Source organism: Nicotiana sylvestris, chromosome 12 (genome assembly GCF_000393655.2).
Source record: "Nicotiana sylvestris chromosome 12, ASM39365v2, whole genome shotgun sequence".
Taxonomy (NCBI): domain Eukaryota; kingdom Viridiplantae; phylum Streptophyta; class Magnoliopsida; order Solanales; family Solanaceae; genus Nicotiana; species Nicotiana sylvestris.
In genome coordinates, this window is record NC_091068.1 from 141,898,847 (window position 1) to 141,911,288 (window position 12,442).

At 35.6% G+C, this 12,442-nt stretch overlaps 1 protein-coding gene across 1 annotated transcript; it reads left to right on the plus strand.

Annotated features, from left to right (window-relative positions):
• The first annotated feature begins 3,073 nt into the window (after nt 1-3,073).
• Nucleotides 3,074-5,456, plus strand: LOC104224921 (trypsin inhibitor 1-like). The gene is made up of 3 exons (XM_009776647.2): nt 3,074-3,200; nt 3,330-3,368; nt 5,122-5,456. Exons 1-3 carry the CDS (start codon nt 3,155-3,157, stop codon nt 5,322-5,324), a joined length of 288 nt encoding a protein of 95 aa, XP_009774949.1. The 5' UTR covers nt 3,074-3,154; the 3' UTR covers nt 5,325-5,456.
• The last annotated feature ends 6,986 nt before the right edge of the window (nt 5,457-12,442 follow it).

Below are 12,442 nucleotides of genomic sequence, written 5' to 3' on the forward strand. Positions count from 1 at the left end.
TACTTAAGTCAAACACGTATAACACATTTTGTATAGTTTGTGTAGGAAGTATAGGGCAGGATCCAGTGTGAGTGATTTTGGTGTTATTTTCATTAGGTAATTGGACACAGTTGGGTTGGTTATTTGGTACAATCTTAGGATTTAACAACATGTTCAAAGATGAAGCCATGTGATTTGAAGCTCTAGAGTTAACAATTCAATAATTTTGAGTAGTATTAGATATACCTGTCATGTTTGCTATTTCAGTTGGCTCATTCTACTTACTCTATAATTTTAGAATCTGTTGATACTGCTCTAAGGTAAACACTGGTACTGTTGGTGATATTATATTTTTCAGGTTTTCAAATTGCGTCTCTCTTTTATCAGTCATGCTCGCATTATGAGCTGTAGGCGTTTGGTTCTGGTTCTCAAATCAACCTCTTCTTCTATTGTCAAACCTAGAATTGGAGGGGTATCCAATTAGCTTATAGCAATTTTCCTTCTTATAGCTCTTCATGTGACAATAGTCATAGTAAAGATTAGTGTTTCGCTTAGGTCTTATATTGGTTGCCTTAGCTGCAGCTAAGGCACTACTGACACCTTTTATAGGTCCACTCCCCAGAATACCACTCTGTAACATTGAAGTCCCAATCATCCTCTGGCTTTCTTCCTGTATGATCATAGAGTATGCTTGATCAGGTGTGAGAGTGGGACTCATCACTAAAATTTGGCTCTTTTGAGGTGCATATGTGTCATTTAAACCCATCAAAAATTTCATCAACTTCTGTTGGCGTAGGAAATCGACAAACAACCTAGATCTCACACAATCACAAACAGAAAATAGTGCAATTGACTCGAATTCAGCCCACAGATCATTCAACTTCGAGTAATATATCGACACATTGGAGATTTCCTGCGTTAGACTACTTATTTCTCTGTTCATATGATAGATTTTTGTTGCATTTACCTTATCAAAGCGCTTCTTGAAAGCTTCCCATACCTTTTGTGCATTGGAAGAATACACGATTCCTTTCCTTAACTCCTGCGCTACAGAGCTCATTATCCATGATTGGACAATGGCATTGCACCTTTCCCACTGGTGCAATCAAAGGCTATCAACCACATAAGTCTCTCTAGCACACGATCCATCTATAAATCCAATTTCGTTCTTCACAAGCAGCGACATCTTCATCGATCTACTCCATTGAGAGTAGTTTTCTGTTCCATTTAGCAATTGTGGCACTTGTGCCACACCTGGCGTATCAGAAGAATGCACATAGAGGGGATCATTGCAAACAAGTTGTTGAGAGCTTGCATGTGAGGCTTCTGTTGTATTTTGAGGTGTATCAATCACCATTTTTAGGTTTTAGTGAAAATTTGGTACAAAATTCAGCAGTGGAAGAAATTCAAATGAGAAATTGGGGGAACTGAATCAGATAAGAGAAATATCAGATCCGAGCTTCCTACGAGATTGCTGCCACCGATCGTTGTGAGCCTAGCTCTGATACCATGTTGAAATGAATATTGTGGAAGCCATTGATGAGATGGAATCTCGAGCAAGGAGAAGAGGAAGAAATTGACAGCTAAGAGAGAAAGAGAGAGGCAATCGCAGAGAAAGGTATTTTGCAATTTTATTTTTCTGTTCTATGTGCAAATGTACAATGCATGCACATATATATAATTTCAATCTAAAATAATCTACTAATTGACCTCACTCCTACTGTGCTAATCGACCAACTAACCCCACTAACTAGCATTTCTTCTACAAGGGTACTATCATAATTACATAGTGTACAACTATGTATTTGAACAACAATGTTATATTTCTTATATATATGTATATATATATGTATATATATGTATATATATATATATGTGTGTGTGTGTGCGCGCGTGCAATAATTATTTACATGTTAATTCACAAGTGAAGTTAATGGTTCAAATCTCGGTTTGTAGGCATTTATAGTGTCCCCTCTTGTGTTTTAATTATATATTCCTTTTATTTGGTTTGTTCAATCCAAATTCCCACATCTAGCACATTGAAATCCTTGATCTCTCTTTGTCATTGCAAAATTTTATCCTATTAAAACTAGGGATCTTTACGCAAACAGCCGGCCATATTTATTATTTACTTTTTCTAGCTATATATATTATTTATACATTAATTTTATACGATTACATATAGACACACACACAAAAACAGGTTAATTCTTCTTAAAACTAATAGCAGTGGATGATGCAACATGGTTTAATTATCCTAGCATTTTTTAAATGGAGAATAGGTATATATGTTAAAAGTTACCAATATTGCAAGAATTTTTTTTGTTTTAATCTACCTAAAGGTTGAACCCGCCAAATATAAATTTATATTCACCTTTTTGTAACAGTGCACCAATTTTCTTGAAATCCTAGATCCACTTCTGATAGAGGATGACTGTTATAGAGAAGTTTGACTGCATTAAAGACCCATTATAATTTGTCGTCAAGCTTAATTTTAACAATAAATTAATATAGTATGGTTGCATAGAGAACACGCATCTCTCAATTTAATAATTTAAATTATTATTATTGTTATTATTATTATTTGTTGCAATTTGACTTTGAAATTCGTATCTTATCACACGGCATAGGTTAGCGAAAGGAGTTGTCAGTTGTCACCCGTGTTATTTCTTCTTCTTACTTTAAAGTACTTAATTATTTCTAAAAAGATGAACATTAATATTTTTTTTTTTTAAAAAAAAGAAGGTAAATGATTTTGTAAAGCATTCAACAATAGTAAATACGTTCAAATCTAAGTTAGCTATAAACATACTCTCACAATTAAATCTTAATACTGACTAGTTAATTAGTATCATCCACAATGTTGCTTTTGATTGATATCTACATGAAAATGTTAAATCATTCAATTCCGAAACATAATTTAGTATAATAATACAAGAACAATCAATTGATGATGCTAAAAGTCAACAAAAATAAGAGCAAGTCATTTACAACTCATCAAGTTTATCTTTAAAATTAAATTAATGGTTGCTTCGAGGAAAAGTTCATGTAATTGAGGCAAAAACTCTACTATAAATATCCCTATAAATCCAAATGAATAATCCTACACATCACAACTTTGTTTCCTTAATCTCAATTCTTCAAAGCAATTAGAAAAATAATTAGACAAAAGACTATGGAGAAGTTAGCTCACGTGGTTGCTTTCTTGCTTCTTGCATCTCGTTAGTTCTTTTCCTACTCCTATATGCTTACATTTATTTCAACTGTTTTATTTTTATTTTTTTTGTTTTTCACATGTATTTATGTTTATTGATAAAAAGGAAAACTTATGTACATTATTCTTTGAACAGTCTTTCAACCTCTCATGTCTCAGTCCGATGGTTGCCCAGGTTTGGTTTTTACTCTTTTGTCTCCTTCTTCTTCCAATATTATTTTGCCTAGCTTCTTTTCGAGTTCATTACTCAAATGGTCACTCAACTGTCCCAAATTATCTCCTAAAATCACTTTATTTTTGTTTGTAATAACAAAGTCATTAAACTATGCATATTGCACTCAGAAGGTCACTTAACTAGATTTATTAAATTTTGGATTGCTAAATACCTATTTTACCCTCTAAATTATAAATATTTGTTTTCTTTTTATTTTTCTAAAAGTTTTTAATATTATAATTTTCCATTTTTAATTTATATTATGGACTTACCTATAGAATAAATAAATATTATTTATAAATTAAAAAAAGTATTTTAGCATATATAATGCTGGACTAACAAAATACTGAGCATAGTAAAAAAAAATAATTAGAATAATTTGTTAGTAATAGTAACTTTAGTATTAACAACAAAAATTCAAAATTTATTTACACAATTCAGAATGAAAGAAAATAAAGGTTGTAAAATATATATTCTATGCACGTAATATAAAAATAATTATTTAAATAAAGGTATTTTTATAATATACATTATATATTCTTGAAATTTAAACTCAATTATATTATTATGTTTTTCTATCAACTTTCCGACGGCACAAAGTTATATCACCGGAAAGCAGAGGGACTATCTGTATAGGGTAAAATATGCTATGTTAAGTCGTGCATGGAATATATATAATATAATTGAACATAATTTTCAAGAATATATAATGTATATTATAAAAATACTTTTATTTAAATAATTATTTTTATATTAGGTGCATGGAATATATATTTTATAACATTTATTTTTTTCATTCTGAGTTGTGTAAATAGATGTTTGATTTTTTTTGTTAATACTGAAATTATTATTATGAATAACTTATTCTAATTAATTCTTTTACTATGCTCATTATTTTGTTATTCTAGCATTATAGATGCTCAAATACTTTTTACTTTTTAATTTATAAATAATATTTTTTTTATTCTATAGGTAAGTTCATAATATAAATTAAAAAGTTAAAAAAAAATAAAAGTAGATAAATATTTATAATTTAGAGGGTAAAATAGGTATTTGACAATTCAAAATTTGGAAAATCTAGTTGAGTGACCTTCCGAGTGCAATAGACATAGTTCAGTGACTTTGTTGTTACAAACAAAAGTAAAGTGACTTTAGGAGATAATTTGAGATAGTTGAGTGACCATTTAAGTAATTGGCTCCTTCTTTTCTTATGAAGTTTATATATAATTGTGGAAGGAGAATGGTTAGCAAAGTTGTCTCTGTGATACCTATATATTACGGGTTCGAGCCGTGGAATCAACCAATGATGCGTGCATCAGGGTAGGCTACCCTCATCACATGTACACCCCTTGGGGAGCCTAGGAGCAACAGTAAAATTGTCTCCGTGTGACCTATAGGTTACGGGTTCGAGCCATGAAATCAGCTACTAATGCTTTTATCAGGATAGGCTGCCCCCATTACATGTACACCCCTTGGGATCCTTGGAGCAATGGTAAAATTGTCTCCGTGTGATCTATAGGTTACAGGTTCGAGCCGTGAAATCAGCCACTGATCTTGCATCAAGGTAGGCTGCCCACATCACATATACACCTGACCCCTTAGAGTACGATCCTTTCTCCGACCCCGCGTGAATTTAGCATGCTTCGTACCGGGTTATTTAAGGAGTGCATTCATAATATATCTCTCTCTGTCTCTCATTATGTGTAAATTATAGGAGTGAAAAAGGACACGTGGCCAGAACTTCTTGGAGTACCAGCCAAGTTAGCAAGGGAAACAATTCAAAAGGAAGAACCAACACTAACTAATGTTCAAACTGTACTGAATGGGAGATTTGTGACACAAGATTTTAGATGTGATCGAGTTCGTCTTTGGGTTAATGTGTTGGACTTTGTTGTACAAACTCCTCGGGTTGGTTAAGGAAAAAAATATTTACCCACATCGAATGTTTAAGTAAATCTACTAGCTAACCCCAAGAAAATAAATTGGAGCCGTATGGTTAATGTATTCTATTATTTGAAGATAATAAATAAGTGTGGCTTTTATATGTTACTGTTATCCTGTCCATCATGATGTAAATTTCTCTCTCTCTCTCTATATATATATATATTTTTTTTTGCCGGTTATTATTTTTAGAGCAGCTATATGGTGTAGTTTCCTTTAAGTTATCTCTTGACATGGGCTTTTGAAGTTTTTCGGAAACATACATGATGAAGATCAGTGAATCTTCATCATTTGGAAGTGAAAAAAATTATGAAACTTGATTATCATATTTCAGACGATGGAGGATACATACGATGATAGTTATTGATACTTTTGAGTATTATAAACACCAATGGTTAAAGTAAGTAATATAGAGTAAAAATTAAGATTTTAGTTTTAAAAAAAATGACTTGGGCTTACAAATGTAAGATTGAAGCTATTTTTCTTTTTTGGTGGAAAAATATTTCTTCAAAATGTCAAAGTTGTTTTTCCTTTTCTTTTAGTTGTACTCTCGGTGCTTGTATTTCTTCAAGGCATCAGCTTTGGTATATTCGTAATAGTCAGTAGCTAACATTAATTGACGACAACCATACTTGATATGTAACCGAAAAAAAAAAATGGTACAAAATTGAATATTATGACAAGATTAATCATACTTGATGTGTAGTATAATATCACAATTACTTAATCACTTATGACTGGCTATGCCTTAATTTATCCATTTGTCAACTACTTATCATACATATATTGCAATAATATTTTGAAATGTCAACAATATCGGAACATCCTTTGAAACTGAAACGATAAACGATGTACATACAAAATTGAGAAATGGTCCGTTATTTTCACAAAAACAGAAGACTGCGTATCAGCTGCAACCAAACTTGTAGTATAATTGTATTTTGAAAAAGAAAACTTGTATTATGAAGTTTGCACGATTAGGGCCAGTATCTTTTCTTTTCTAGATTTTGGTTGTTGGACTTCTAAGCTGTTAATCAAAGATGGCCCATTATCAAATACAACTTTGTTCTAAATCCAATCCATATACGGCCTTCACGGCAGGGGCGGAGCTAGAGCTTCGGACGTGGGTTCGGCCGAATTCAGTAGTTTTGGTCCAAATTTTGTATTTGATAACATCCATAGCTGGAGCTTCAGTTGTGAGGATGAATGGGGAAGAAGACGAGAGAAGTTTATAGAGAGAAATTTTGAGAGAAATGAAAGACTTCCATCATCTTCTTCTAAGAAAATGAAATGCATCTGTACAAAGTCTATTTATACACTAACACCTTATATAGTGCTAATTACCTTTCTATAGTATTAACTGCCTAACAAACTAACCGACTATACAAATAATACTTAATATTACATGTGTTCTACAACCACCGCTTCCACTAGCTCACCACTCGTCTACACTCCCCCTCGAGCTGATGGCTTGAACAAGTTCTTCAGCCCAAGTTTCTCCAGTAGGTAATCATGCTGCACCTTATCCAAGCTTTTAGTTAACAGATCAACTACCTATTCATTGGTAGGTACATGCTCAATTCTCATCACTCCTTGTAGGATTCTTTCCCTAACAAAGTGACAATATATGTCTATGTGTTTAGTCCTTTCATGAAAGATTAGGTTGGTAGTAATTTGAATAGTTGTCTTGCTGTCACATAAGAGATCAACAAGTAGTTCTAACTTCACACCAAGTTCTTCAAACAGCCCTATCAACCAGGTTACTTCAGCTGTACAGGTAGCTATGCTTCTGAATTCAGCTTCTGCTGAACTCCTGGAGGCAATCTCTTGTTTCTTAGACGTCCATGACACCATGGCATTCCCAAACCTGACTAAGTAGCCAGTGACTGATCTTCTTATTTGTAGGCAAGCTTTCTAGTCTCAGTCACAATAGGCTGTCAGTTTATTTGTGTTGTCAGCAGGCATTAGAAGGCCAAGTCCAGGTTCACCTTTGATGTACCTCACCAAGCAACTTCCATGTATGACACCTTTAGACAATGCATAAATTAACTGAGAACTTGCAGTGCAAAAGATAGGTGAGGTCTGGTCATTGTGAGATATAATAGTCTTCTAACTAACTTCTGAAAGCTACTAGGATCATTTAACACCTCATCTTCACCATTAGTTTTTATCCAACTGCCATACTCTGCTGAAGTTAGTTTCTGATTCATTTCAAGAGGGGTTCCAGCAGGTTTTGCTCTACCTAGGCCAAATTCAGAGATTAGTTCCATGATATACTTCCTCTGATTTATCACTATGCCTTCCTTAGACCTGGAAAATTCAATCCCCAGAAAGAACTTCAACTCACCATGATCTTTCATCTTGAACCTGGTCTGCAGATCATTTCTTGTCTCATTTAGTTGATTGAGATTGGTGCCAGTAATTAGTAAATCATCTATATACACTAGGAAAACCACAATGTCATCATCTATTATTTTAGTGAACAGAGAGTAGTTAAAGTGGCTCTACTTGAATCCCATCTTCACCAGGGCTTTAGTTAGTTTCACTGCCTTCGGACTTGTTTGAGGGCATATAGTGATTTGTGCAATTTGAAGACCTTCTTTGTCTCCCCCTGTCTGCAAAAACCTTTAGGAATATGCATGTGAACCTCATCAAGGAGATCACCATTAAGGAGTGCATTATGGACATCCATTTGGTAGATCAACCAGTGTTTAGAGGCAACCAAAGCAATGATAGACCTAGCAGTCACCATCTTAGCCACAGGGGAGAAGGTCTCAGCAATGTAGACTCTCTTTCTGGGTGTATCTTTTGGGCACTAACCTGACCTTATATCTTTAAACCTTTTCTGAAGCTTTATATTTAATTTTGAATATCCACTTACAGCCAATGAGAGTCTTTCCAGGTGGCAAGTCTATAATGGTCCAAGTGTTATTGTTTTCAAGTGCTGCAACTTCCTGCTTCATTGTCTGCACCCATTTAGAATCAGAAACAGCCTATCTGAAAGTCTTGGGTTCAGATACAGCTGAGTAAAGAGCCAACATGTGCTGATAAGGTGTCTTCAGATGTGAGTAAGTGACATAGGAAAAATAGGATATGCACAAAAGTTGCCAACTGGTTTAGTGGCATAATCCTACAGCCATACTGGTGGTTTGCTTGGTCTACTAGATTTTTTGAGCTCCATAGAGTTGGATGGTTCAGATAAAGGATTGACACATGCAGGGGAATATGAGGTAAATTCTGCATAAGCTTGGGCTTTAGGAACCTGAGGAGATGATGAAGCATCCCCCTTAGTTGAAGCATCTATATGATTGGACTGAGAAGTGAGAGTTTGAGACATCTCTATAGTAGAATCATCTGATGGTAACAAGTCCAGAACTGGAAATATAAGTGTGCCTGCAGACTTTACATGTTTAAAAGGAAAGACATCCTCATTGAACACCATATTTCTGCTTACTAAAAGAGTCTTGTTTTGGAGATCATACAGTTTGTATCCCTTTTGTGCAGAAGAATAGCCCAGAAGTACTGCTGGGATAGCTTTAGAAGCAAACTTATTCATACACTTAGGGACAATTGCATAGCAAAGACAACCAACTACTTTTAGATGACTTTGAGTGGGAGCATGCAAATAAAGCATCTTAAATGGGAATTTGAAGTTGATGACTCTTGATGGCAGCCTATTCAGTAGATAGACATCAGTGTTGACACATTCACCCCAAAATTTAAAGGGAATGCCTGCCTAGAACCTCAAAGCTCCGGCTATTTCAAGGATAGTTCTGTGTTTCCTTTCTGCTACTCCATTCTGATGGGGAGTGTCCACACATGTACTTTGGTGTTCAATGCCAATAATAGATAGAAATTCCTTGAAGTCAGTGCTAAAAAACTTACTGCCATTGTCTGTTTTGAGTATCTTAACAGTACCACTGAATATATTTTTAATCTTAGCAAAAGGTTCCTTGAGAACTACTAGTGTTAGACTTTGAGTGCATAAGAAAGGTCCAAGTGAACCTAGTGTAGTCATTTACTATTGTGACAAAAAAATCTTTTACCATCATAGGTAGGAACTCCATAGGGTCCCCAAATATCACAATGCAGTAAATCAAAAGCAGAGGCAGACACAATATTACTCAGCTGAAAAGGCAACTTTGTTTGTTTTGCAAGAGGATAGATAGTACGATGATGATGAGTATCAGATTTTAAATGTCTAAGCAACTCATACTTCTTTATTACTTCTAATGGTTCATGACCTAGTCTCTTATGCCATAGGATACTAGTATCTAATGTAGCAGACATGTGAGCATGACTAGACTTATTCATAGAACCTGTGCTGGTGTTATTATTCACTTGTTGTCTAGAAACCTGACATGAGGCCTTCACTTGCTTCTCCTGCAACACAAATAGTCCATGTTTCTCTCTACCAATCCCCTTCACCTTTCCATTGCAGAGATCCTGGAAGATGTAGAAGTCAAGAAAGAACATTACCAAGCATTTTAGCCCTTTAATAAGTTTGGATACTGAGATAAGATTGAACTTAAACTCAGGTATGTGCAACATATTAGATATGTCTTGGTTCTTAAAAACAGAGGCCAATCTTGTGTGTGTAACTGATACTACATTTCCTATAGGTATATGTACATTGCTCCTGTCTAATTTTGGTACTAACCTGTATGCCTTTAGCATTTGTAAGCTAGAGGCCATATGGTTAGAGGCACCTGTGTCCACAATCCATTATTTATCACTATAGATGGACATAAGATCCATTTTTGTACCTACAACTGCTGATTTGGTTGAGGATCCTTCATCTGATCCCTTGTTAAACATTTGAATGATCTACTGCTCTAGTGTGAAGAAAGCTGCAGGAGCTTGTTGCTGAGCTACTGGTAATGCCATAGAGGTAAAACCTTCCCTGACAAGTGGTTGTTGCTCAAGTTTTCCAATATTGTTGGCTGCACCATTGACTCCACATGTTGCATCTCCTGTAAGAGGAGTCATCCAGCCAGCTTGATTTACATAGGAATTACTAGTTCCAGCTGCTCCTCCTCTCTTTTTGGACTTGAAATCTGGTGGATATCCAACTAGTTTATAGCAATTTTCCTTAGTGTGACCCCTCATATGACAGGACTCACATACATGAATGTTTCTTTGGGTCCAGGTTTGAAATTGGTGCCAGCATAGTTCCCACCCTTATTGCTAAACATGATTTACCTTCTCCCATTGATCATGTAATTCCGGCTCAAACCTAGACTTAGGGAAATCTACCATTAGCAAAACCTAGTTTGCTTTTTGCCTAACAGTCCAATTCTTATAGATCTACTCCAAATAGCATAGTTCCCAGATTCAGTTAATTTAATTGAGATTAAGGAGCTACCTGGAGTGTCTGTTGGTTATAGTTATAGAGGATGGTTATGATCAACTGTAGAGAAGACATTGCCACGAATGGGAACATTTGTGTTGTCCGAAGTTCCTATCATAGGTCTGACTGGTGTGGCAGTGGTTTCCTCACCAATTGCCATGGAAATCGTAGGTAAACTCAGAGAGATTCACAATCACTCAGATTTGCAAAGACTTAGCTCAGATTACAGAACTCTAGTTTCGAACTCAACGCAAGCAGAGAGAATTCAATTCAAAAATTGAGGGGAATTGAAAGTATTCAGTGGTCGGAGACTTGCGACGCAGGCTCTGATACTATGATAACATCCATAGCTGGAATCTTCAGCTGCGAGGAGGAATTGGAAAAAAGACGAGAGAAGTTTAGAGAGAGAAATTCTGAGAGAAATGAAAGACTTCCATTATCTTCTTCTAAGAAAATGAAATATACCTGTCACACCTCCTTTTTCCGCACCCGGGGGGGCGCAGGGGAGTTTTTTCCAATTAAAGGACAATCGAAACGGGATTCGTTTAATTATTTCAGAGTCGCCACTTGGGAGATTTAGGGTGTCCCAAGTCACCAATTTTAATCCCGAATCGAGGAGAAGAATGACTCTATATTACAGTCTGCGTACCAGAAATCCGGATAAGGAATTCTGTTAACCCGGGAGAAGGTGTTAGGCATTCCCGAGTTCCGTGGTTCTAGCACGGTCGCTCAACTGTTATATTTGGCTTATTTATCTGATTTTTAATACAATATGAACTTATGTGCAAATTTTATCTTTCAACCGCTTTTATCATTTACAGTTATTTTTATCAAGAATTGCAACGTTATAAAAATGTATCTCGAACCACGTTACAATCAATGTACCCGTGGTTGTCGACACACTTTGACTCCGTTGAGATTTGGATTTGGGTCACATCAATGTGCACCCGAGCTTAAGAAAGTAAATTATTAAACACGCGCCTAAAGAGACTATCGCGTTATTATTTTGGGAAGGCCACGAAATTCACTAAGCGGCCCTCCTGAATTCTAAGTAATTTAAAACAAGTATTTACTGAGGGCCCCGCAATTTGTATTTTTTATTCGGCGAGGCTCATCTCATTCTTATTTTTTAAAGGAATTTGCAACGTCATGGAAATGCATCTCGGGCCACGCCACAATCAATGCGCCCGTGACTAGAGACATATTTCGACTCCGTTGAGATTTGGATTTGGGTCACATAAATGTGCACCCGAGTTTAAGAAGGTAAGGTTTTATTAAAGCGTATCCTAAAGAGACTAACGTGTTGTTATTTAGGGAGGGTTGTGAGATTTGCTAAGCAACCCATCCCGGAAACTAAATGCTCCAACAATATACATTTAACAAGGGCCCCGCATTTGCACGTTGTGTTTATTTTTATCGAGGCTCATCTCGTTCTTATTTTAAAAGGTTATCCTATAGCAACTACGTTTCTTATCGCGTTTGTCCTTATCAATTGAAAACAGTATATAGTCCTAATTAATTAAATGCTTGCAAGCTATTTGTAATGACATTCAGAAAAGCTAAAAAAAATTTCAGAAATGGGGCTGTATATGCAATCAGCCGAACAAACAATTCTGGGCCCAAATCCAGCCCATGCGCGATGGACCAGACCTGGGCCTTCGCCTGTTCTACGCGGGCCTACTTAGTTTGCTTCGATTTGGGCTCGACCTTCATGAGGTCGAGGCCCTGAACTGATTCTTTATTT